This window comes from Podarcis pityusensis, assembly GCF_964106645.2.
Source record: "Podarcis pityusensis genome assembly, chromosome: 4".
NCBI lineage: Eukaryota > Metazoa > Chordata > Lepidosauria > Squamata > Lacertidae > Podarcis > Podarcis pityusensis.
Window position 1 is genome coordinate 55,421,589 of NC_138027.1, and position 27,355 is coordinate 55,448,943.

The 27,355-nt window shown below is 44.2% G+C and overlaps 2 protein-coding genes and 1 long non-coding RNA gene across 13 annotated transcripts in view; 2 read left to right on the plus strand and 1 right to left on the minus strand.

Annotated features, from left to right (window-relative positions):
* Positions 1–5,088: 5,088 nt before the first annotated feature.
* Positions 5,089–25,389, minus strand: LOC308476708. Of its 2 annotated transcripts, none has more exons than XR_013986058.1 (2): positions 23,668–25,389; positions 5,089–5,588 (listed from the first exon to the last, which is right to left on the minus strand). It is a non-coding gene; the product is annotated as an uncharacterized lncRNA (long non-coding RNA). The 2 variants fall into 2 exon arrangements; XR_013986059.1 differs by having other exon boundaries at positions 23,635–25,389.
* On the plus strand, positions 5,621–22,252 carry B3GALT5 (beta-1,3-galactosyltransferase 5). 10 transcript variants are annotated; one of them, XM_081004476.1, is made up of 4 exons: positions 5,621–5,798; positions 13,712–13,830; positions 17,606–17,673; positions 20,344–22,252. In XM_081004476.1, the coding sequence occupies exons 3-4, from the start codon at positions 17,650–17,652 to the stop codon at positions 21,307–21,309; spliced, it is 990 nt and encodes a 329-aa protein (XP_080860602.1). In that variant the 5' UTR covers positions 5,621–5,798; positions 13,712–13,830; positions 17,606–17,649; the 3' UTR covers positions 21,310–22,252. The 10 variants fall into 10 exon arrangements, with proteins under 10 accessions (XP_080860602.1, XP_080860603.1, XP_080860600.1 ...); XM_081004477.1 differs by lacking the exon at positions 5,621–5,798 and adding an exon at positions 7,708–8,468; XM_081004474.1 differs by lacking the exons at positions 5,621–5,798; positions 13,712–13,830 and adding an exon at positions 13,849–14,813.
* Positions 20,819–27,355, plus strand: part of IGSF5 (immunoglobulin superfamily member 5) — a 37,412-nt gene continuing 30,875 nt past the window's right edge. Inside the window, exon 1 of the mRNA XM_081004450.1 lies at positions 20,819–20,947. The gene's annotated coding sequence lies outside the window, so the exon portion shown is untranslated. The remainder of the gene's footprint in view (positions 20,948–27,355) is intronic.

Sequence of the window (27,355 nt, forward strand, 5' to 3'; positions counted from 1 at the left end):
ATAAATATGGCAGGGCAGAATCATGGCCATAGGTTCCACCACACTCTTTTGCTCCACCATACACCAGCTCTGTGCCTCCACTTGCATATACGCTGTAGACATGTGATGGAATGCAAAGGACGGAAGCAGAACCTGCTGTCCCTCTCCAAGACACTTTCAGACCTCTCCCTTCTAAGCATCTGAAAGTGGCAATTGTCTCTACCTGGTATTATTTTAGGATCAAGAATGATTTAAATGGGCACAATCAAACTGTTATTTACATGGAACAAGAGCTGAACAGACTGCCTCAGATTCTCAGAGGCAATTTCCATGTGTCCAAAACAGAAGGTAAACTGCGGAACTTCACTTTCAAATGTGTTTTAGAAACAACTCCCTGTTCAAAACCAAAACAAGGACACTGAAGGTCTATATCACTGAAGGTCCATCCAGCTGCTTTGGACAATGGCTCTCATCAGTCCCAGCCACCCTGGCCATGCTGCATGGTTGATGGGATTTAAAGCTCAAAACACCTGAAGCTAGCAGGTTGGGGAAGACAGTCACTGCCAGTTCAGAATCCATGAGCACATACATGAAACTGAGATCTTTTTGCACTGACATGCATCACTTTACACTTGTTTCCATTGAACTGCATTCACTGGTTTACCACCCATCACTTAGGTTTGCAGAGAGTTTATTGGAACTCTTTGCAATCTCTTGTTTTAACGCCCTGAACAGTTTATAATCACCAGCAAACCTGACCACCTCACTGCTCACCCCTAACTCTAGATTGTTTATGAACAAGTTAAAAACTACAGGTCCCATACTGATCCTTTGGCAGCGGGGGTCTCAACTTTTGACATCGCTCCATTTGGAGAACTGTCCATTTATTCCTACTTCCTGCTATTTAATAAATTCCTGATCTACAAGAGGACCTCTCCTCTTATTCCATGACTGTTAAGCTTACCCAGGAATCTTTGGTTAAAAGCTTGTTGAAAGTCCACTTCTGTAGCCTAAGAACCACCAGGAAACATTCATCTTTGGCATGGAAAAAAATCTAATAAATAGCCATGCATATTTTTGTTTCAAACAACTTAATAAAAACTAACATGGACATGGAAAAAATTAAATTGAATGTATTCAAATACATTTGGTTCCACTGTGGCAAAAAACACACATTTGTCTGACCATTCTACCACAGCTGTTTATATTCTTCTGTTCTTCATCTCTAGCTAGATGCTTTAAAAGCAGACATTTTAAAAGTAGATGGATTCTTTTTCCTTCTATCTCTGCTGGTTTGGCATTTGCAAATGGGTACCTGTGCCTAAGGTAAATAAACTGAATGCTTACCTAACCTTATTTCTTATTTTCTGAGAACTCTTGCAAAAGAACAATAAAATAGTGTTCAAATTAAATAGAACGTGTCTGAGCAATTAACTTATCAAAACAGTTCTGCAGTTTCCCTGATACTCTCATCAAAAGTTGACCACATTATTAGTTTCTGGTTTCCAACCTTCCAGGATGGAGCTGTTTCAGGCATTTCTTATTTAGATTTAATATGGAATCAATTGACTGCCCCCCCCCAATCCAGTGCATGAACCAAAATCATGAATCTATTGGTACAACTCATCAGGAAATACCAAAATTCAAGTCCACAATGGTTATAGCACCCAAAAGGTTTTTCATGCTTCTGGTAGATGTCTATGTTCTGCATTTCATCTTTGCTTGCATAAAAAATAAATCTGTGCCAATCTGCCACAATATGATAGTTATGGTATATTTTCTTCATTTAGCCAGATGCAGATTGTTTGTTAATATTTTCACTCAAGTGACTAGTGCAACTGTCACACCAGTTAGTTCCAAGACTGATGGAATTAGGATGACACACCATTTTATACTTTGCCTCAGGCAAAGGCCTTGGTCTGACACCCTGGTGACTGTTGCATTAAAAATAAACAACCATACTCTAGGCCACCCCCAACCTCTCTCACCACCAAGAAATACAGTGGACACTCGGGTTGCGAACGTGATCCGTGCGGGATGCACGTTCGCAACCCGCAGCATTCACAACCCATGTCTGCGTGTCTGCGCATGCGCGGGTTGTGATTTGGCACTTCTGTGCATGCACGAAGTGTGATTTAGCACTTCTGCGCATGCGTGACCACCGAAACCCAGAAGTTACTCGTTCCGGTACTTCCGGGTTTCAGCGGTCCGTAACCCGCAAAAACGCAACCTGAAGCAGCTGTAACCCGAGGTATGACTGTACAACAAGTGAATAACAAGAGAACAAGTGAATAACAAGAGGGGAGGGGAATGGTGAGTGGGCTGGAGTCGGGTGGCGCTGCTTCTATTCTTCTACTTAGTGTATTTATGGGATTTTGTGTCAGCATCACATGTGGGTTCTCTTGTTATTCACTTGTTGTACAGTCATACCTCGGGTTACAGCTGCTTCAGGTTGCGTTTTTGCGGATTACGGACCGCTGAAACCCGGAAGTACCGGAACGAGTACCACAGGAACCAAGTGAACAATACCACAGGAACGTAAGAAAGTGCCTTATATCAAACCTACCATTAGTCTATCTAGCTGAAAGCATGGAGAGCTGCTTCAACAGGTATGGGGCCCTCCAAACATTGCTAGACTCAAATGCCAGTCATCCCTGACAGTTGGCCATACAGGCTGGACTGGCAAGAAGACAGCCATACTTTGGAAGATCACAGACAGGTTCCTCATCCCTGGTGTAGACAGCACTGCACTGACTGATCGCAGCATGCCAGGGTTTCAACAGGTGCCTCCCTCAGCCCTAACTTGAGATGCTAGAGACTGAAGTTGAGACTTCATTCAGGCAAAGCTGATCTCTGACCCTTCTCTTGTCTGCTTCACATCAACATAATAAATGTCCAGTCTTCAAACTAATTACAAATTAATTTTAAGAGAATTACAGGCTTTCCCCTTGTATTCCATTGAGGTGCTGAACCCTAATTCTATGGAATCACAGAAGAAAAAAATGATTATTTTTTGCTCTTATTTCCATTATCATTTCTGTGATCTAAATTTCTGATGCACTGTAAAACATGTACATAATTGTTGCGTTCGCAAAGTAAAGGAAGGATTGGACCCTGATTAAAAACAAGACACGAGGCTTTGACCAGCAAGGCTCTCGGAGAAAGTGCGTAAACCACACCCCTCACCAGGCCATTTTATTAGCAAAAGAATCTTTTACGCAGTGCTCGTAAGAACCAATCATATTTCCTCTGAGCATTTCATCAAACCCCACGTGGGGAAAAAGTTACACTACAACACTAATTAGCATGCATATTGTTATGTACTGAGTTGCATAGGATCCAAACTGCAGCAGTCTGATTGGTCCTAGAACAATAGGATCCAAAACGCAACAGTCTGATTGGTCCTAGAACAATAGGATCCAAAACGCAACAGTCTGATTGGTCCTAGAACAATAGGATTCAGAATGCAGCAGTCTGATTGGTCCTAGAACAATGCAGCAGTATGATTGGTTGGCAGGAACCACCCAATCATTCTCCAGATAGAAGCGAATCCACAACCTGATTGGCTTACAGTAGAATTCCGGAATTAGCCAATCATGTGCAGCCCATTGTGTAAATAATGTATATAAAGCAGATACTTTGAGGGGACATTCATTCATTCCTCTTCACCACTATGAGCTGAATAAGGAGCATGAAATCACTTTGCGACTCTGAGTATATTTCACATATATTTTGGGGTAAATAAGTTGAGAACTACAAAGGGGTGGTAAATAAGTTGAGAACTACAAAGGGGTGCATCTGGCAACCCCAGAGCTGAGAAATAAACATGATAAGAAGGATGGCCAGAAAGACCAGATCACTATCCCCTTCATGTGAGATCTGTTTCCTGGCTCCAAGATTAACATTTTAAGATTATATATAAGAAACTACATCAAAGTAACTTGCCCACTATCTTTATGGCACAGGATGCCTGCCTGGCGAAGCAACTGCTGTGTACTGCTGTGTACGTGACGTGAGAGAGAAATGGGCAGTAGAGTCAAAAGGGCATGAAAAGGGCACAAATGTAGAATCTTATGGGATTTAATCAGAAATTATCGTCAATATATCAAACCCAGTCAACACAATGCTTTCATCGTGGACACGATGGCTTGATGTATCTTTTATAATTCCTCATGGTAATCCCATCTGACCCCTACACATAATCCCTGGTCATTTAATGCCTGGGAGGAGAGCCCACAGTCTAGTTTAAGCCTGCTAGTAAATGTTTATTTTTCCACCCATCTTTGTGGATTTTCCATCTGTTATCACCTGGCTTTGCAGAGAATTATGGTACCCTGTTTTCCAGGGACAGGGATTTACAGAAGCTATCTTGATTTGATCCTGGAATGTCCTGCTTTTCCTTAGGACACCCCTTTTTTCACTGGAGAAATGGTAGCCAGAGCACCTGCTCTGATTAGCTCCTCAGCAGTAGAGGCCCTGCCCATCTATCTCCACAGCTGTCCAAATGCACTTAGAGACCATGTGGGAAAAGGTTCCACTGCCTGCTTGTCACACACAAATTTCGGTTCCCCATTCAGCCAGGGGAAGTTCAGGTTCTCCCCTCACCAGGCTCACTGTGAGCCTTGTCTGTGTGCACACCTGTGTGAATATGGTCAGTGCAACCTAGAAAAGGAAGAGATGCAATTGTAAACTAATTCCTATTCTGGTCAGTGTTGTGCATTCCAATTATAGACAGGGGAAGAAGCACTAAATGAGCTTACCAGCATACATCTAAGACACATTTAAAGCACACAAACACAAATCCTGGGAACTGTAGATTGTTAAAGGTACCAGGAATGGCAGCAGTGGGCAGGGTAAACTACAGTTCCCAGATTCTTTGTGGGGATGTTTTAAATGTGTGGTATGTGTGCATAGCCTTATGTCTTTTATGTCTGAGAACATGCTAGCTCAGGAAGGGGGGTGTCAAAGGTAGACTGGGACCTACTGGTCGATCACTAGGTGATTTGCAGTTGGTGTGACCCACAATTGTTCAAGACTAGTAAGAATAAACATGTCCCAAACAAAAACTAGGATGTTGAAACAATGGATGCTTTGGGGAAAGTGGGAGTGGAATTTTGTATGAAAGGGTTTAATAATAAACTCAGTGGTGGCTTTGAAATCAATTCTTGGACACAGCTCGTTCTCATAGGTAGACACTTTCCCTTACTTCTGTGAGTGTGCCTGCCAATCTGAGCTGCTATTTCCCACCTAGCTCTTGTTGGTGGAGCCAGGCATTCTTGAAATAAGCAATATAGGTACCACAAACTGAAGTCTGCCTGGCCTTGCCAGAAGCCTGGGAAATTTTCACACCCCGGAGGCTATTTTTGCAAAGTTCTCTTTTACTCTGCTAGTGGCTGTTGCTTTTCCTGTGGAAAGGCATAAGGATTTGGTCTCTCAAATAATTAAAATTTCCGTGTTCTCTAGCAACAGCTGAGTGTGCCTGGAATTGCTTGTCTTTGTTTTTTCCTTTTTCCTTGAGTACAAAGAGAGAGCATTTGCAGACAGTTCCTAACCTGGCTTTTGCTGACGATCAGACTGGATCAGACTGCAGTGGCCGTCCTGCCTGCTACCTGGAGGGAGAGAAAGAAAGAAAGAAAGAAAGAGAAATCTACTGCTTGGATTCCCTTTACTGCACAAATGCTGTGTTTGCCCCTCCCAGTCCAGTAAACACATGGAGATTGTCACTGATCAAATAGGAATGGGAAGGAGAAGATCTAACAACTCACTGGAGCTTTCAGGCAACATGGCTAGAGAAACAGAGAGATGTATTGCAAAAGGAGGTAAGGAAACTAAAAATATATATTGTCTTTCTTTCTTTTTGGTGCATGGTTTTCAGCTAAATCGTTTCACTCCTGAGAGCTCTCCAAACAGATTTCCATAATCAGGAAAGCAGAATCAGACTACCATGCAGACTTCTTTCTGCCGGCTAGAGAAGATGAATGGCATAATTTGGCTCTTTCAAATGAAATATTCCATATTGTCTGAGACTAGGGTTCAGCTCAGTGCCTTGGAGGACAGAGCACCTGTGCCTCGAGCAGTGGTATGGAAGAGAGAATTTGGGCCAGTGGTGCAGTTTGTTGAACAGTATTGTAGAGAGAAGAAAAGGGGCACCTGCAGGCAATTCTGTTTTCCTATACAAAGCACAAGAGTCTTGCCTTCCCATCAGGATCTAAATCTGCAGACCTCTTAAACAACCCTTTTCATACACATCTACATTCACCCTGATCCAAGTGAGCCCCAATTTGAAAATGTGTTTATTTTCCTTAATAATATCTATAACGTACATCTTCGACATGTGCTTACATACATGCCAAGTAGCAAATCTAATCATGAGTGAAACATGCTGTTTAGTGTGCCAGAATTCCTTTGTATGACCAATCTAGGGGAGTGCTTGGCATGGTTAAAAAAAAAGGCTCTCCATAGCAAAGCAGACTTTGTCCACGTGTGGACGCTTCCAATTTATTTCCAGATATGTAGAGATTAGTTCCACAGGGGTGTACAAAGTGGCTTGATTATGCTGAAATCAAACATCTCTTCCAAGTTCTTATAGACAGAGGGAAGAGCCTTATGGAAAATCCCTGCAGTTTTATGTTCTAAAAGACTGTCAGGAAAGGCAATGCAAGTTCTCTCTCTCCAGACCAAACCAGACAATACGAGATTCTATGAATTACTATAATTTAAACAGTTATACAAGACATCTCACCATAGCAGGGAAGACGGTGCCCAGGTGACCCGTGAACCTGTTCAGTCTTCCTATCAAACAACATGTTAGCTCCATATCTGTGCCCTTAAGTACAGGGTTTGGGTTTTATTGCACAAATTGCCAGCGTGGAGCTCCTGATCGCAATTGGGACCCTGGCATTTGAGGTAGGGGTCTTTAACTCATTGCATCTGGCTATGGTTAAGACTCAGAATGGGCTTCTCATCATGTCAGCAATTTGAATAAGAATAAAAGTTCCAATTGAAGCACATAGGATATTTTTTCTTATATAAATAGCTGGTGCAGCCCCCACCCCTATCTGAACTGGGACCACAGGAAAGGCAAAGTTTAAAGCTGTCTATCCTCCATGTTAGGTCCCAGTATGGACCACCTCTCCCCCACTACACTGTCCATTTGTGTAAAAATGAAACCTGCACTTCAGAGTTCTGATATGGAGCTAACATATTGTCTAACATATAGTTAAGTATCATAAGGAAACCAGAAGAGCTGGCTGGATCAGGCCAGTGGACCATCAAGTCCAGCATCCTGCTTTTATAGTGCCTGTGAACCAGATGTATCTGTCAGGAGTTCAGCCTACACTTGAGTAGGACCCTGGTAGAGACACATGCCTGACTGCATGTTCTCTTCCTCCTGGCCAATCGTTCAGGAGCTTCAAAAGCTTTCTTCTGTCCGAACATCACAGCGACCGATGCCAACTGACACCGGCACACTTAGGGATCTGCAGAGTAGGTGTAGTTGCGTAACAGACCTCAGCAACTCAGCATTTTGGCTAATCTACTTTATTGACATATAAACACACACGGAACACTGCAACATGGCTCCCTCTCTCTCTAGCATCAGACAGCAAAGAGAAAAAGAACAAAGGACAATATAGTCCCACTTCATGGAGCACAGTAACACAAACATCCTGTCTTCGTCACTTCCCACTCTGTGGAGTCAAAACATATACTGTCATGTGAAAGACAAAAATCCCATGACTGCAATCATGAAGCAGGAATTCTAACAGTATCCACCATCGTGGTTCTCTCACACGCAAGGTCACAAGTGCTAAACAGGAAGAGCGAAGTTTCTCAAAGTAGCAAATACACCCTTGCTTCCTTCCAGGTTACCAGAATATGCTACAAGCTGTGAAGTGTGGACTTCAAGGAAACAGTTCTGAGTATGCTCAGAGCACATATCTGATTCAGATAGGTCTACCAGGCCAAGAGGTCTACCCTGAGGCATAGCTACTAATGTTGTACTATGGCTATATGCTAGCTACTGTATCGTGGCTGTCTTCATGATAACAGGAGGGAGTAGGGATCCTGTGAAACTGTCGAGCTATCACTTGTAAAATGCTAATTTTTTACTTGAGTCCTCTGCCTAGAGATGGATGAGAGGGATATCCATAGCATAGGATTTGGATTGTCTAACAGTACAGAGAGCTTATCAGCCAGGGAATGAAAGATTGACAGAAATGTCTCAGGGGTCTCTCTAAAATGAAATAAGTTACAATTGTGTAGACGACAGAAAAAGTGTGGTTTTTGCGATTGGGGGTGGGGGAATTAAATTTTTACTAGGGCTTTGCAGAAACCTGTATTGCCATAGACCAAACTGCTGGTAAACTTGGTAAACGAAGCCAGTCTTTTACAGTAGTTGCAGCTGTGAAAGGAAGAGTGCCAAATTGGTGTCTGAACTAAATTTGTGGCTGGTGCACATTTGTACTGGATACGGGTTAAGAAGGAAGAAGGTTGTTATGTAGTGTAGTTTCACCCTGGGCCAACAGGGGGATACTGTATATAGTTTTCACTCAGGTCTGTAGATAGTTTTCACTCAGGTCCGCGGCAGTTATTTTAGGCGGGAACTCTGGGCTGTTGTGGTTACAATGTTGACAGCCGGCTGCCTATAAATACAGGCCGGCTGAGCTGTTCGCAGTTAGTTCTATTCCAGCTTACCATAATAAAGAGCTACTTGAAGAAATCGCTGTGCCGGCTGCTATGTCAACCCACGACTTAACACTGGCGACGAAGGTGGGATAGATGGACATCAGAGCACAGCCAGATGCGGCCAGCCTCTGAACTGAGCTGAATCACTGAGCTGAATCACAGAGCGAAATCACTGAGCGAAATCACTGGGCAGAACCAATTCAGAGCTGACTGTTCTGGCTAGAGCACTGTGTTCCATCCATCGCCCTTCACGCCGGCATCGGAATCATGGCTTCACTTGTGCCTCTACCGCCGTTTGCGCCAGCCTCTGAATCATGGGACTCCTACCTCGCTCGGTTCGACTGCTACCTCCAAGCCAACGAGCTGACAGCAGTATCAAAGGATCGGAAGCGGGGCCTATTCCTCAGCCTCTGTGGGCCTGAGGTGTTTGAGACGGCCCGAGCGTTGGTTGCGCCTGAAGCAGTCCAGGCAACACCATGGGACACGATCCAAGAGAAGCTCCGCAACCACTACGCACCAAAGCCGTCCAAGATTGCTGCCCGCCATGCGTTCTACCACCGGAACCAGGCAGAGGGGGAGTCAATCAACAACTACACCACCGCCCTGCGACAGGCTGCAATGCACTGTGAGTTCCGAGACTTAGACGATGCCCTGATGGATCGAATCGTCTGCGGGGTCCGGGACATCCATCTGCAACGGCGCCTCCTAGCCAAGCCAGACCTCACGCTACAGAAAGCCATTGAGGAGGCTGTGGCCTCAGAAGCTGCTGAACGCTCCGCCCAGGAGATCCGCAAGTCCAGCAGCCCGCGTCTTGCTAGGGCGCCAGTTCCGGTGCATCATGAAGAGGCCAGCAGTGAGGAGGCATCCTCCAGTGAAGACGAGGACGTGCACCAGACAAAGCGGGAGCGCAGGAAGTTCCAACAGAAGTCCAAGGGCCAACCGGAATGTGCTGGCTGCGGAGGCAACCATTCCCGTGCCAAGTGTCGATTCAGAGACGCCATCTGTAGGAAGTGTTCCAGAAGGGGCCACATCGCTAAGGTCTGCCGATCGGCTCCGTCTGACACCCCCCCTTCATCGACTCGCAAGTCCAAGTCTTCACTCCAGTCTGCCAAGGAAAGTTGTTTCGCTCTCACCAACTGCCGCTGCCCGTCTGGAACCACGATTGGCCAAACCGACTCGCCTACGCGACGCAAGCTGAACGTCACGGTGCTCATTGAAGGAGCTCCATGTGACATGGAGATCGACACCGGGTCTGCCCTGTCCATCGTGTCATGGAGCACCATCAAAAGACTGGTACCCAGAGTGTCCAAAAGGCAACTCGACTCTCACCGCGTACACCTGAGAGACTACCAGGGAAACGACATTCCCGTGGTAGGCGTTGGCCGGTTCCGGATCGCCTTCAAGGATTTTTCGGGCCTGCTCCGGTTGGTGGTGGTCGAAGGTCAGCGGCCAAGCCTCCTAGGGCTAGACTGGTTTGATGCCCTCGGCCTGGAAGTCACCGGCATCAACTGCATCTCTAACGCAGAGACTGAGGGTCTGGTCAAAGACTTTGCCGAGGTTTTTGACGGCACCTTGGGCCAATATACAGGTACGCCCATCTCCTTTAGCCTTGATCCACAAGTTGCCCCCATCAAGCTAAAGCCACGCCGGGTTCCCTTTGCTCTCAAGGCTAAAGTGGATGAACAACTGGACAAACTGATCGCCCAAGGAGTTTTGGAGCCGGTTGACCACGCAAAGTGGGAAACCCCCATCGTCACGCCTGTCAAGCCAGATGGGTCGGTGAGAATCTGCGCTGACTACAAGTGCACGATCAACAAGGCACTTCAGCAGCACGCTTATCCGGTTCCTGTTGTCCAACACCTGCTGCATTCCCTGGGTGAGGGTAAGGTCTTCGCTAAGCTGGACCTTGCCCAAGCCTATCAACAACTGCCAGTCGATGATGCCACTGCTGAAGCCCAGACGATCGTCACCCACCGGGGGGCTTTCCGTTGCCGCCGGTTGCAGTTCGGGGTGAGTGTGGCTCCTGGCATCTTCCAAAGCCTTATGGAGCGTCTCCTGCAAGGGCTTCCGGGCGTGGTACCATATTTTGATGACGTCTTGGTGTCTGCAGACTCACACCAGCAGCTGTTCGAGCGCCTCCGTGCCGTGCTGACCAGGTTCCAGGAGGCCGGGCTCAAGGTAAAGAGGGAGAAGTGCCAGATCGCCGTTCCACAGGTAGAGTTCCTGGGCTATCTTATCGATGCCTCCGGTCTTCATCCAACCACATCCAAGATCCGCGCTATCCAGCAGGCCCCCACCCCAAAGAACAAAACGGAGTTGCAGGCATTCCTGGGGCTGCTGAACTTTTATAACATGTTCCTGCCCCACAAAGCCACAGTGGCTGAGCCTCTTCACCGACTCCTTAGCACTAAGACGCCTTGGGCCTGGGGTCATCGGGAGACGGCGGCCTTCAACGTGGTCAAGGCTCTCCTTTCTTCAGACAGTGTGCTGGTACAGTACAGTGAATCCAGGCCGCTGGTCCTTGCCTGCGACGCCTCACCTTTTGGCATCGGTGCTGTCCTTAGTCACCGTTTTCCAGATGGAAGAGAAGCACCGCTCGCCTACTTTTCCAGGACACTATCTCCGACGGAACGGAATTACAGCCAGCTCGACAAGGAGGCATTGGCACTTGTGGCTGGAGTGAAGAGGTTCCATGAATACCTCTATGGCAGGACTTTTGACCTCATCACTGACCACAAGCCACTCCTGGGCCTCCTCGCCGGTGATCGTCCAACTCCACCGGTCCTCTCACCACGCATGCTGCGATGGACTGTTTTCCTGGCTGCCTACCACTACCGGCTCATCCATCGCCCGGGGAAATCGATGGGCCATGCCGACGCCCTCAGCCGTTGCCCTCTTCCAGCATTTGTGGAAGACCCGGCTCCAGCTTCATCGCTCCTTCTGATTGAGGATCTTCCGGCAGCGCCTGTATCGGCTGCCACTGTGGCCTCCGCATCTGCCCAGGATCGCACCATCAGCCGGGTGCTCAACTGGGTGTGGAGGGGGTGGCCACAAGGGCCTTTTGCATCGGAGTTCCAGCCCTTCGCAACCAGACAACATGAACTCTCAGCTCATCGTGGCTGCCTGCTGTGGGGAGACCACGTCGTGATTCCCCAGGGACTCCGTCAGCGCGTCCTGGAGGCTCTGCACGTTGGCCACCCGGGAATTGTCAAAATGAAGGCGTTGGCTCGGTGTTACGTCTGGTGGCCTAATATGGACGATGCCATCACTGCCTGGGTGTCCGCCTGTCAAGCGTGCCAGGAGTCGAGGCCTGCACCACCGGCAGCTAAGGGACACACCTGGGAGACGCCAAAGACACCCTGGTCGAGGGTGCACATCGATCTGGCTGGCCCCTTTCACGGCCGGACCTTTATGGTAGTGGTGGACGCCTATTCCAAATGGCTGGTGGTCGCCCTGATGCCCTCCACCACTACCGAAGCTGTCATCCGGGTGCTGCGAGGCCTGTTTGCAACGCATGGGTGTCCTGATGTCCTTGTCTCTGACAACGGACCGCAGTTCACGTCAGGCACGTTTGAGCGGTATCTTTTGGGACTGGGCATCCGCCATGCCCTAACGGCACCTTTTCATCCATCCAGCAACGGGCAAGCGGAAAGAATGGTGCGCTCGACAAAAGAGGCACTGGCGCGCCTGGACCGGGGAGACTGGCATGAGCGGGTCGCCGAATACTTGTTCGTGCAACACATCACCCCTCATGCGGCCACAGGGAGGAGTCCTGCTGAACTGCTTATGGGCCGCCGCCTCAGGTCACCGCTCGACCGGCTACACCCAGACTTTGCCGTGGCTGAACCCCCAGGCTGTGCCAACGCACCACGGTCATTTGTCCCAGGAAACCAGGTCTTTGCCCGGAACTATGTGGGGGACATCCCTTGGGTGCCAGCCACAGTAGTGGGAGTCACTGGACCTCGCTCGTACCAGGTGGCACTCGAAGACGGACGCTTGTGGCGACGGCACATAGACCAGCTTAGGCGCAGGGTTGGGGACTTGGACACTACCGAGGTGCCCCCAACTGCGCTTGCGGCTCCAGAAGAGACACGTACAGATGGCGAGGCCCCACCTACACCTCCCTCACAAACTGCCAGCGTGGAGCCGAACCAAGCCGTTTCAGAACAGACTCAGACCACTCCACTTGCGGAGGCTCCACCCACAGCAGCGGATCCAGGGGAGTTGGTTCCAACGCCACCTAGGGTCGCACCACAGCCTCAGCGAGAACTGTGTGGCCCTCCGGACTTGGCTACCAGTCCCCGGCGGTCTGGCAGAGTTTCCAAGCGCCCAACTTATTTAAAGGACTATGTTGTTGGACAGGTATCACTGTTGGTCTAAGTATGGGAAATGTAACCGATATGCTTTTGTGCTTAATTGAACCATTACGCGTAGTGCTGTATATAAGGAAACCATTACGATTGTAACTAACGCCTTATCTCGGTGGGGAGGGGTGTTATGTAGTGTAGTTTCACCCTGGGCCAACAGGGGGATACTGTATATAGTTTTCACTCAGGTCTGTAGATAGTTTTCACTCAGGTCCGCGGCAGTTATTTTAGGCGGGAACTCTGGGCTGTTGTGGTTACAATGTTGACAGCCGGCTGCCTATAAATACAGGCCGGCTGAGCTGTTCGCAGTTAGTTCTATTCCAGCTTACCATAATAAAGAGCTACTTGAAGAAATCGCTGTGCCGGCTGCTATGTCAACCCACGACTTAACAAAGGTAAAGCATTTTAGTTTGTTTGTTTGTTTGTTTAGTGACTGCTGCCAAGTCCTAGAAGCAGATATTCTGCCTGTTCATGTCTGGTTGGTAAAGATTTGGGATATAGCTAACAATGAAATTATCTGACATTATCAAATTTAGAGATTGTTCAGTTAGTTGTTTTAACTGAACAGAATAAGTAGATGCTTCGTATAACCACTATTCTGCATTGGCTCTTAAAAATGGTTCTCCAGAAAATTCAATTGCTAAGGTTATAAAAATAATTTTGCTTTGTTGTATTTCTAGATTTCTCCTCCCCTTCTGAAAACCACTAGGACGACCCTGCCATCAAGTCTCTCATTTCAGACCCAGAACCTGCAAGACTCCTGCAGGCTTAGTGGTATCTTTTCTACATGATCCCCTGGGTAAGTCAGTCAGTTACATTTACCCCTCCTCTCAATCTCTGCCATGTGGAGGGTTTCTTATGTTTATAGGGAATCCTGTCTTCATTCTGCATGCTACCAGTGAGAGCAAGAAAAGTAAAGTTTATATTTGAATACACTCTAATTGTCCCTCTTTGCCAGGCAAGGTATCTGAGTATTTTCTGTGCCATGGATCTAATAAAAGAGTTATAATTTTGATCCTCTGTGCATCTTAGAATCATAGAATTGCAGAGATGGAAGGGGTCCCAAGGGTCATCTAGTCCAACACCCTGCAATGCAGGAATCCTTCCCACAGCCATCCCTGGGTGGGCTCAAACCACCAATCTTCTGGTTAACTCCTAGACACACTGAACCATTGCGCCACATGAGCATCCAAGTGCACCAGCTTTCCTCCTATTTTAAACTGACCCTCAATTTTCTTAGGATGTCAGAAATACACAATGTACAATCCTTGTGTAAAAATGAATGGTGTTCAGTGTAGTCTAAAGATCTATGCTGATTGTTTCCTTCCTTCCCTTAATTGCTTATATCTCATAATTTTGTTCACTAATATTATATCCATTATTTTATTTTTCCACATCTTCCCTATCAATACCTCTGCTGTTAGCAGCATGTGAGAGACCACACAAGACAGCCCTTCCTAAATACGCAGTTTGCATAGCCCCAAACCATTGTTACTAGATTTAAATGTAACTCAGAACTCCTAATCTCCTTAATACCTTGCTAAATCCCCAGAAATGCCTAACCAGACAACAATCCCTCTGTATGTATGTTCAAAGGTGCACTTTGCACCCTTACCTCTCCAACACCAATGTGCCTGTAAGCATAGGAAACATTCCACAGGGCTGGAAACACATGCACACCTCATGCACAAACACAGCCCATTGCAAACATTAAACTTAAGCTGCGCAATTTTTTCCCCATGAAAGGAAGCCATATTACTAACACATCTACAAAGGCAAAAGGTAGGTTGTGAAAGAACTAAGCAACTGCTTCCTGCTGTGTTGCGTTGATAAATAACGACAGACAAAGAGATGTTTGTTTCAGAGAGCTTGCGTGTGGTGAGAGAGAGAGAGAGTCAGAGTGTGCGTCTGGGTCTCTAGTTCCACAGCATCTCCTCTTTATTCAAAGTTACAAAGCATGGCCACGAATATGCTGGTGGCTGATTGGTTCAAATACAAACAAAGAAACTGAAATCTTATTGGCTCATTTGTATGTAAGGCGGGCTTACATAGCTTCATAGATCTTTGGCACATGAAAGAAAGAATGTTAGAGCTACACTTAGACAGGTATATAAGCTCTTAATCCATTTATGACTAAGATTGATTATAATATGACTAAAGCAATTACCAATGTTATGATCATAATATAACCTCACATAATTAATTATACATTGAGGATTAACATCTCATTGTGAACTTAAAGTGAACTAAAATAAAAAAGTGGTATGCAAGGAATGGAATGCAGGGATCTGTGTGCCAGGGACATGCTTTCGCCGTGCGTGAAGGGGAGAGAAGGGGAGAGAAGCGTGTCTGATTATAAACAGACTTTTGAGTCTGTATAGAAGCGAAAGATGTTAGAAATAATTCCCATAATGCAAGAGGAAAAAGAACCAGTGTTTCACTATACTGGCACATAAGAATAACATGTCCACACTGCTGACTTCTCACTCCAAGCCCAGCCCGTCAGAGTGGCTTTTGGGTACTTTTGCACGTAACATATAGTTGGACTCTCAAAAGGCTAATTAAAAATTCAAGGCAATTTTATATATTGTAAGAAGTTTACGGCTGCATTTCTTTCCTGAGAGTAAGCCCACAGAACACAATGGGCCTTGCTTCTGAGAAAACATGTATAGGACTGCACTGTGAAGTACTGTCGCTTTCCACTCAGTTGCAAAGGCTGTGGTTTCCTCTAAAGTATTTCCTGTCTTTTCTAAGGCAAGCAGGTTGGGGGTTGTACAGGCAAAGACTTCAGGTCATATTCTGCCATTAAGCCTGTTGCTGTGAGAGAAATAAAGCTGATTCTCACCCTAGAGACAGGAAATGGAGGAGATGACGGGAAAGGGTAGAGGTGAGACCCTGCTCAGTTTCAGGGTTGGCTTAGTACGGTTGTGCCAGGGGTGATGTGGTGGAGCAAAAGCACATTACGTCTGGGGTTGCACACAGCTCTGCGGAGCAGGAGGCTGCATCGGGCTCCTTTGAGAGGAAGAGCTGGATAGAAATTTAATTAATAAATAAAGAAGCTTTATTTAGGCCATGTGGGCTATTTTTTTTTTTTTTTACGTGAAGGCAAACCAGCCATTGGCAAAACATGACAAAATGGAGTGTAGTAGTTTTAATAACAACCACTATCGCAGCATCGAGAGCTCCTTAACAATCCTGAGTCTTTACGTACATATGCTTGCTAACGTTTTTTTGAAAAAGGGAAATGCAGAAAGTGGTGGTGGTGAGGCCTGTATAGTTGATTGCAAAAGCAGGCCTGGGCAGGGGGCAGCTGGGTACATTTGCTCTGGGCCTTGGGCAACAAATATATGAAAATAATAAGACCAATATTCTTTGCATGAAAAATAAGACCTGGGGGAGGGAAAGCACAAACTTCCTTACTGTTTCCCTTACTGTTACCTGGGTGCCCAATTGCAGCTATGCTAAAAATTATGCATTTCTATGTTGTTTCCTATGGGTAGCAATCTTTCTCTCACAGGGGAAGTCCCAAAAAATGAATAAAAATAAAATAGAAATGAACCAGCAAGCCCCTTCTGGAGACAACAAATGAATCACTTTTATTATTTGTAATCTCTATGACTTGTACACTTCCCCCCTCCCAATGCCAAAGCCTTGAAAAGTGCTACCAGGAGTTTCTCACAGAAGGACCAGGCACTTATATCTCACAGATCAGCTTCTGATATTTTTTTAAAAATACATACATACATACATACATACTTACATAAATACACACACCACCACAGGTGGGCATTTGATCTTGCTAATGGTGGAAATGGGCCCTGGTTGGGTGGGGAGGACTGAATACAGGGAAGCCCAGACTGCTTGGCAATATGGCCACCCTGCTGATGGGACATGTAAGGAGTATTTTCCAGTTGGGAAGGGGAGATGTTCAGCCCCTGCCAAAATGAGTTTTGCCTAAAGAAGATTGTGACAAGCCCCAGACTTTTCTCAGAAACAGGTTTATTTTACAATTTAGAGGAACAAGGTAAATGTGTAAATATTTAGTGCTGTCAATTACTTCATCCCGCATAACTGACTTTCTGAGGGAATTTGGGAACATTGCTCTTTGCCCAGGCATAGGAATGTTGAGCAGTCCTGATCCTGGCAACCCTGAAATTATCGGCTGGTAGAATGTTTTCTTTTAAACTGTTGTTAGAAGTGTTTTTTTTAATGCTTTTAGAATATAATTAATGATATTATTGTTAATGTGTTTGCCACCCTGGAAATAATAATAGTAGTATTAGTAATAGTAATTATTATTAATGATAATAATAGTGATAATGAAGGAAGCTGACATTGGAAACTAGAATTATTAGAAGAAGAAATAAATGACAAATAAAAATAATAATAATAAAGTAGCCTTGCCTTTGGTGGGCAGGGAATGTTAAGACCAAGAAGAATGTAAAGGGAATGTGTGCCCATTTTCAAGTTTGCTTGTTGGAAATGTTTATCAACACATTTAAGGAGATACGTGTTCATTTTGCTTATGGGAATAGAATTGCATTTGGAGTTCACCAACTCTTTTCTTGTTCTAGATTTTATCAGTTGCTGTCTTGGAGCCAAAACGTTCTTTCTCATCATGAAATTCAAGCATCCATTAAAGGTAAGGTAAATCTGCAAACACACGCAGGGGAGGATTATCTGGACTCCAGTTTTTAGTTTTTGTGAATTGCTTAGAGGCTCTGTTCACAACCAGGCAGTATATGAATAAAATAAACTAGTACTTTGTTCAGTAGATGACTAAGGGAATATTTAGAACCAGATAGTGACAGCTGTGTTTAAAGAAAAAAGAAAAAAACAGTGCCATCAATATAAAAACGTAAGAAGAGCTTGCTGGATCAAGCTAATTTCACTCTCCCCATAGCATTCAGAAGCATTGCTGGGTTTTATTGCCTCCAACTGTTTGAGGCAATAAAGCCACAAGTAGCTTATTTTCAGGTGAGAAACTATTTGCATGAAATATTCCCTATGTAAATTTATCATATGAAACAGGAAGCAGTAGCTTTTCATCTGCCCCCTCCCCCCAAGTGGGTCTTCTCTGACATTTTCAACTTCCTATGCAAAAATAAGGGAAAATTGCATTGGGATGCAAAGAGCCTTTAACACCAGGAGAAAAGGGAGGCAGATTTCCTTTTTCCTGAAGTGGAGGAGGAGATCCATGGATCTTCTGCTCGCTCCACTAGATTTGACCAATCAGATTTGAACAAGTGTTCACGAGACTAAGATAACAGTCCTTCCCTTTCTGTTCCTTCCTACCTAGCTCTGACAGGGGGCACTTCAAAGGAGCTGTCATATTTTATATTAGCAGCTGGGCGAGGGGATTGCACCCACCAGACTATTCAGTTTTCCTATTTCTATCCCTCTTCAGGGGGACGTAGGGTGGAAAGAGAAATGATTTTAAAAGAGAGAACAGTTTTTGAGAAAGTTTAAATGGTCTGTGGACACCGTGGCTACAATTTTATTGTCCAAGCAGGAGAAGACACCCCTGCATTCTCAATGGCTCTGAAAGGCGCTTGAGCCGACACAGGCAGGGGATGTTCGTGGAACTGAACGCCCAGAGAGAAAAGAGTACCCATGGATTGTGTGATTCTCTCCTCAGAGCTCAGGAAGCAAGGTGCACCTGTGGTGGTGTAAGCCCAGGGAGTTGGCTGAGCCCAACATGATAGGTTTTAAAAAACAAAATGGGTTGGGATATCAGTTTATAAGACTTGGAAGCTGGAGCTGCCTGAAGTTCCTCAGCTTCACTACCCATTCTGTCTCATTCATACATCACTAGCATTGCTTTAAGGGGAAAAAATAAAACACAGAAATAAAGCAAAGCAGGCTGTTTGCTTACAGCTTCTACATATTCACAAGGATGACTACAAATTGTACACTATATGGTTGGAGCTACCTTTGTGGTCTCCTTGTGCAAGAAAGAGGGAGAAGAGAGCGAATGTGCAGGAGGAAGGGGTGCAGCTTAGGTGGGAAACCACAAAGTATATTTTATCCTGTAATCTGTTACTCTCAACCCTTCCATCTACTGACTGGAAACATGCAAGGCTGCATATACACAGCACAATGTTCTGTCTTCAAGACTATTCCCAAAGAAAAATCTCAAGTTCAGTTTTTACTAAAATTCTTACAGGTTGGTTCCAGCTGCTAGTCACATTTAAGGCCAGCTATTTACCGTGCCTGTAGGAATGTAATCTCCCCACTACACTGATTTGCTAGAAATATCCACATAGCATTTCCTTTTTTAAAAAAAAATAAAATAATAATATTTATTACTTTTAAAAATTACAGAAAAGGAAAAGAAAAGAAACAAAAGAGAAAGAACAAAGAAAGGAAAAAAAGAACAATACAATACAATATATAACAATACAAAACACAACCTAATCACATTGAACTAAACTAAACAAAACCCTAACCCTAAACAAAACAAAACAATAACCATTTAAAAACATAAATCACACCCTTTCCATACTCTATTTTTCATTCTCTTGTTTCCTCTACTTCCTCTCACCTCCCTTTTTGTATTCCACTTCTATTAATTGTTTCAGCAAACCCTTTCCATCTTTCTCTATTTTCTGTCTCATTATAAATATCTTAACATATTTTTTATCATTAAAAACGAAATACTCATATATCCTTAACTCCTTATAACATTTCTACTAAAGCCATAAAATTTCTTCCCACCATTTTTCTATCATTCATTAATTTTGCAATATTTCTATATATAAACTTTAAAATCTCTAATCTTCATCCACCATCTCCTCTCCCTGGTTTCGGATTCTGCCAGTCCTTTCCATCAAATCCGTATAGTCCATCAACCTGGAGATCTTATGTCCAAGGCTCTTAAGTCTTTTCCAGGTCCCTTCTGCAGGTCTTCTTCATATTCTTTAGTGCCAAAAAGCAAATCTCGAGAAAACTCCAACCTAGCAATACTTTTATTCCTTCCGGACAAGTCAGCCAAATTTCCATAGTTAAAGCTGAGGTCTATAAGATGTCCCAAAAGTCAGTTAATCCCTGCATAGAAGGATCTTTCCAACTTTCCTTCTTCCGTCCAAGCCGGGATCCAATCTTCAAAATCTGACTTTTTCTAGATTCAATCGTAGAAGGCCTCAACTTGTAGTCCTCAATTTGCTTCTGTATGGCTGAAAATCCCACTTGTATTACTTTAGGCTCAGCCACCACAGCTTTCTCTTTCTCCTCCGCAATCTGTCCAACCAAAGTAATTTCTTGTGCCAAGTCCTGAATTGTTCCACATAGCATTTCCTTTTCTTTCTTTCAGATGGCTTCCAAGAGACTTGCAAGGATGCTTGTTTTCACTATGGCTTTGGTTTGTTTTCTCTGTTTATATGCCAAACTGGGCACTTTGGAAATCTGCATATTCTGTGAGACGAAGCACGAGTTCTTTCCCTTTAAGAGAGATGGACGTTTTTTAAGGAGGCCTCATATGAATTGCAGACGGAATCCACCATTCCTGGTCATTCTTGTGACATCATCTCACAAACAATCCAAAGCCCGGATGGCTATCCGTGAGACATGGGGCAGAGAAAGAAAAATAGACAACAAACGTATTGTGACCTATTTTCTCCTGGGAAGTACTCTCACTGATGTTGACCAGCGTGCTATTGATGATGAGAACAAAAAACACAGAGACATTATCCAGAAGGATTTTCTAGATTCCTACTACAATTTAACATTAAAGACTATTATGGGCCTTGAATGGATTCACAAATTCTGCCCACAAACCAGCTTTGTGATGAAAACAGACTCAGATATGTTTGTGAATACCTACTATCTCACTGAACTTCTTCTACAGAAAAATAAGAAGGTTAGCTTCTTCACTGGCTTTTTAAAAGAGAATGAGCATCCAATACGAAAACTGATAAGTAAGTGGTATGTGAGTGAAGAAGAATATTCAGGAAACTTGTACCCTCCGTTTTGTTCAGGGACTGGTTATGTTTTGTCTGCAGATGTTGCTAGTAGTGTGTATAAAATTGCCAAAGAAGTTCCTTATTTTAAACTAGAGGATGTTTTTGTAGGCATGTGCCTTGCTAAACTCAACATCAAACTGGAAGAACTTCATTCAGAACAAACATTCTTCCCAGAGGGGCTTGTATTTTCTGCTTGTCGTTTTAGGAAAATTGTGACCAGCCACTTTGTCAGACCTCATGAGAATCTTATCTACTGGGAGGCACTGGAGAGGTCCTTGGATGAAAATTGTCATCCAGGGACCTATCCAGGTGGCTGATAGGTTTCAACAGAGGCACAAAACTGCATAGAACATAAATCCTGAAATTTTTGCTTAGATACTTATATTTTAGATAAGAAGATGCTGACATTGCTTTTTAAAACCCAAGCCTATGCTTGTTTGCTTACGAGTAAGTCTCATTGTGTTCCATAATGCTTACTCCCAGGTAAACAGCTTGAAAAACCCACTGCAGTAGTGTGCCAAAGAGGATAGGGCTCCTGAACTGATGGATAGTTTTGAAGAACAAGGAATTTCAGCAGGTGTACCTTTCTGAAGAAGCTTCATGAGCCTTACGTGCTGAAGTTCCATCTTCTCCACAATTATTAATGGTGCAGGAGCCCTGCCCTCCTTTGTATCTGGCCACTCTAGTTCCATAGGAGGCTGTGCAGCAGGAGAGTTGCTCTGGTAGTGGGCACACTTCATAGCAATATAATGAGTCACCATACTCATCTTCAAGGTTGTTGACTAGCTCTTTAAACAGGCACTGTTCAGCCCCTGAGTTTTAATAAAGTTAATGAGTGAAACAACTTTGTTTCACAAGGTTGGTGCACACATTCTCCCGGTGGCTCATACTGCTAATTGTGATCAATTCACTTGTGTCAGTATTGAGACACTTCATTCCTTTCTTTCTGATCAAAGAGTAGGATCCAAAGGGTGGGTGTTGTAAGTCATGATGTCAGAGAATTTTGACGGAAGCAGAATTTGCTGATATTTGCTTATTTGTTCCACTTCTGCAACATAAATGAATCCACAGAATATATATGGTATTTGCTATCGTTTTCAGCCCACAAATGATACATAATGAGTTTTCTCCCATTTGCCTTGCATTTTCTTTGTATTTCTATGGTGTGGCATAACTTCATAACACTGTAATTATGTAATTAGTTACAAAAAAATGTGACTTACTTTATTATTACTTATTAAATTTGTATACTGCCCTTCATCTGAAGATCACAGGGTGGTTTGCAACATAAAAACACAAAATGAGAACACAAAATACATAACAAAACAGCAATAACAAACCAATAACCCCCCTCACAAACACATTTTAAAGGTCATAGATTGTTTAAGCAGTTATAGTTATAACCTAGTTATAGAGAAAAATATTTTCACCTGACACCTAAGGAGATGTAATGAAGGTGCCAGAAAAGCCTCCCTGGGGAGAACATTCCACAAGTGGGGAGCCACTGCAGAAAACGCCTGTTCTTGTGTTGCCATACGCCAGACCTCTCACATATTGTTTTATGTATTATTTTATTCATTTAGATAATTAACTAATTCTGTAAAATTTTGAGACAGCAGACAAGAAGACTGATAATATATTTTTTGGCAGAAGATGAACTGTAGTAAAACAAAAACAGCACTGCATGCAACCAAATCAGAGTGGAATGGAGAACTGTGCCTTCTGACATGCCTAGTAAAAAACAAATGAGTTTCAAAGACTCCTCTCTGAAAGCAGCTCCCCCTGAGACGCTATAAGCCACTCAGGGGACTTGTGAAAGTGGCATCTGATTCAGTTCAATAAACTGCACTGTGTGTGTGTGTGGAATTCCAACGCAAAGCAGGTGTTGTACATAGAAAATTGCTGTTGGTAGGGAAGGTATGTTAGGTAGGCTGTCATTACGAGAGCAAAAATAAAATAAAGGGAGGGAAAGTATTGAAAAGCCCAGATTAATCTACCATGTTATACAAGCTTTCCGTTTCATGTACTTATCCAAAGGCAACTGCCTTCTGGCACTTACAGTTTATTCACTAAGTCTGAGTGCAACTCTTCTGAATTAAGCACTTTAAAGTCCTACTGATTTTAATGGGAGTGCACCTGTTGAAATCAAAGTATTGACTAATGCCTACTATTTATCACTAATATCACCTGCTACCCTCTCAACCAATAGCCATACTCTCTTTGCCTCCTCCTCCATCTATCATTTACTCCATCTCTAGAGTCCATTTTCAGTCTGTTTCTGATGGCCAATCACCTACAAGCCTGCACACATGAATGCCTCCAAAGAGCAATCACTGTGTGCTGCTAGAACAGGCATGGCCAAACTTGGCCATCCAGTTGTTTTGGAACTACAACTCCCATCATCCCTAGCTAACAGGACCAGAGGTCAGGGATGATGGGAATTGTAGTCCCAAAACAGCTGGCAGGCCAAGTTTGGCCATGCCTGTGCTGGAACAACCCTTCACAGCCCCAGTGTGTTCGACCTATTGATGGAGACAGATCTGGGTAATAGGTGAATTTTACATATTTTTTTAAAGGTGTGATCAACCATTGTAGGTTTCTTCACAGTAGTCCTATAACATAAGCCTGATTTGAGCATTCACCTACGATCCTCTAAGTCAGGAGCACTTGCTTACTCTTTGCCCACCATCACATCTGAGAAATCCAGCTCATGGGACCAGCATTCTCTCATAGGGCAGGCTGCAGACATGCTTCCAAATGCACAAATGCCACTGGGGAGAGGCTGCCATGGGGTTTGACAGTATAAGTGGAGCAAGCAAGTGAAGTCCTGCTCTCCTGGTTCACACAATGGTGATCATGAAGTCATTTGAATGGCTTATGCTTCCTTGCACGTGGCATCATAATGCTGTGACTAACATAACCTCTGTTCCCTTATTATTTGTGAGATGGCTAAATATAACCCACCAATCATTTACTGAGAAGCTTGATAGAGAATCTGTCTTGGAGGACTCATCCCTTTGAAGAAACACTGTATTATGTATTTTCTTCCTCAACATATGGATTTGCTTCAGGTGTCGCTTTTGAAATAATGCCTGCTATGCTCCTTTTCAATATTTGAAGGATTAGCACATAATATTTCTAGTAGCTGTTAAGTCCCAGTGGATTCACTGTAGTCCATGCAAACTTGTTGGAGCTTATTTCTATCATTCTGGTGTATCACCCCCAGTCCTGCCACAAGTTAGTTTTACTTTCAGCAAGTAGAGTCAGTTCAATATAGGAAACTTTAGATATGCTACATTTTCAGTTTAACCCTTAGACCAGTGTCTAGCAGTTATTTTCTTTTGATATCTGGATCTGGCTCAAGCATACACACACAGGAAAACCTGAGCCCCCAGTTTGGATGACTGAGTAGCAATCTCCCCCTGCCCCACATACCTGGTATCTGATTAAACAGCAGGATAATAAACAATAGCAGCATTAGCAAGAAAGATAGCCAAAATCATAAAGTCATCCCCATGCTCAAAAGCAGAGCCAGCCAACCTATGAGGCAAGGTGAGGGTCCACCCAGGGCAGAAGATCCCAATGTTGATCTTCCTTCCCTGCCTGCCCCCTTGTTCCTGATCTAGATCTTCCCTAGTGGGGGTCGGGGTGTCATTTTGGGATCTGCCTCAGGTCTTGGTCTGCCCTGCTCGAAACTGTCCACCAGGTCTAGATGTACCAACAGAAGTCCATGTCCTTTGGGCCTTATTCAAAGTTCATTCAAGGATGCAGTCAGTGTGATGGCTTTACATGTTCCATAAAGATGCAAAACGTGAGAACCCTGCAACGTCAATTTTCCATCAAGCGTCAGCAGTGCATCTTGGTGCATTGCAGATGCTTCAGCTAACCCGTGCCAACATGCCAACAGCAAATTTGTATTCCAACCAGCAGGTGGCAGCAAAGATTGGTGTCAAATCACCTTTAAGTCTTGATCCAGCTTCTGGTCCTGTAGCTCCCTTTAGTCTCTGTGGTGCCAGCCAATCACAGGTGCAAGCAAACTCCTAGCTGCTACAGTGACTCAAACCTCCATCCAAATAATGATTTCAGCCAGGAAGGATAGAGCCACCTACCATGATTTTAGCCAATAGGAATTGCAGTATAAGAGCTCCTGTAGGAACTTTACTACAAAGGTTAACAGATCATATGATATGATAGCCATCTTCAAATATCTAAAGGGCTGTCTTACGGAAGATGGTGCAAACTTGTTTTCTCCTTCCCTGCTAACAGTGGACTACCCCGAATGGAAACCATCTCCCACTCAGCCACAGTCACAGCCCCCCCCACAGTATGGAGTAATATATTGTATTGACACAGGCAAGTCAATTTTTCAATGTTTCAAAAGTAAAATGATAAGAAATCCATACTGTCCAAATAAGACCTGCATTAGAGGACCAAGTCCTGTCTTTGCTGCTATTTTTTGTCTGGTGAGGTGGTACGCAGGTTAAAATCCTGGATTCTTCCACTGTTTTCTTTGAGCTGCTTTCAGTTCCATCATGTGGGAGAGAATAAAAAAACCACTTTCAAAGCGAACCAGCAAGCTCCATTTCTGAACAATAGAATTGTGTCTTGGGCTGTGACTCACCTCATTGCCTGCCAAAATGGAATGTGGGAACCGGCTTGAGTCTTGAAGAATGATTGGGTGGAATATTGCCTGCACATTTTTCTCTTTTGATGTACGTAGGTTATGTTCTTATGCTTAATTCATTAATTCAGCAATCACCAGCCTATTATGGCACTGCTGAAATAATTGCACTGGCTGCTAATTAGAGGTATGAGCTAAATTCAAGGTGCTGGATCTGGGGTACAAAGCCCTAGGTCATCTCACCCCTTATATACCTAATTGATCACTGAGCTCTGCAGATAGGGGCCTTCTGCAGATTCCACCTTATTAAGAGGTCCATCCTGCGCAATAAAGGAATTGGACCTTTAATATGGTAGCCCTTTCCCTTTGGAATCTCACCCCCCGCGATTGAATATCACACAGGTATCATTTCTGTTGTCTTCGAACCTACTGAGGACCTTCCTCTTTCAACAAACCTTTTATGTGGAAATCTTACCACAGTCTGCATCTGTACTGGAACTATTAAAAAACTTTTTATAGTTGAAATGTTTTTAAAATGTTTGTATTATTTTATGGAATTGTTTTTAATATCAACCTGCTTCTAGAATCATAGAATTGTAGAGTTGGAAAGGATCCGGGGGTGGGACCTCTACTCCAACCCCCCACAATGCAGGAAACTCAACTAAAGCATCCGTGAGAGATGGCTATCCAACCTCTGCTTAAAAACCTCCAACAAAGGAGAGTCCACAACCTCCTGAGGGAGTCCTCTTTAATTGTGTTTTGCACTAGTTTTATGGTGTTAGTTGTTTTATGATTGTATATTTTACTGTTGCAACCCATCCTGGGACCTTGCGGTGAAGAGCAGGTAAGAAATAAAAATAAAAATAAAAATGAAATAAATCAATAAAAAGAATTTATATGCATCTCATGCATGTGTAATAATGTGCTTTTGAGATGCTCGGTAGTTTGTGATTTGGCTCCTCTGGAGTTTGGGGAGCCTGGATTTAACCCTTCTGCTTGCACTTTATTGTTTCACTTCACTAGTGGCCTGATTGTAGCATGAATTGTGTGAAGCCCACTCTTTGGCCATTAGGCCCCTGCCCTTAGCAGCTTTGAAAAGGATGGAAGCCCTCCAGGATCTGAGGTGCGGCTAAGGGTTGTGCAGTGGTACCTCGGTTTTTGAACGCCTCCGTACTTGAATGTTTTGGAACTCGAACACCAAAAACCTGGAAGTAAGTGCCTCGGTTTTCAAACGTTCCTCAGAACTCGAACAGGAAACGCGGCTTTTGTTTGGAGTTTTCTTGTGTTGAGGCTTACGTTTTGAGGCTTCTGCTTTCAGTTTTCGAACGTTTTGGAAATCGAACAGACTTCCGGAATAGATTATGTTCGAAAACCAAGGTACCACCAAGTCTTTGGCTTGTACTACTTCTTTACTCTACCTTTTCCTACTGGACAGCAGAGGACCATGGCGAAGAGAGTGTTGGGGCAAACTGAGGGATTCATTATTTTCCTCAGTAGCAATTGAGGCAGTTCTGCGAAGTATGGGGGAACACATGAAGGTTGCTATGTCCCTCCCACCTCCCCTGACAGGGTTCTTGTGACTTTAATACAGTATAGAGTGTTAGGCAGCAATATAACAGATAGACTATGTTCTCTTCCCACATAGAGATGCAGTAAGGGGGAAAGTGGCAACAGCTGAATTTTTCACATGCCATACTAGTCATGAAAGTGCAAGAGCAAGGTTTGATCATTTTGCTTCCTCC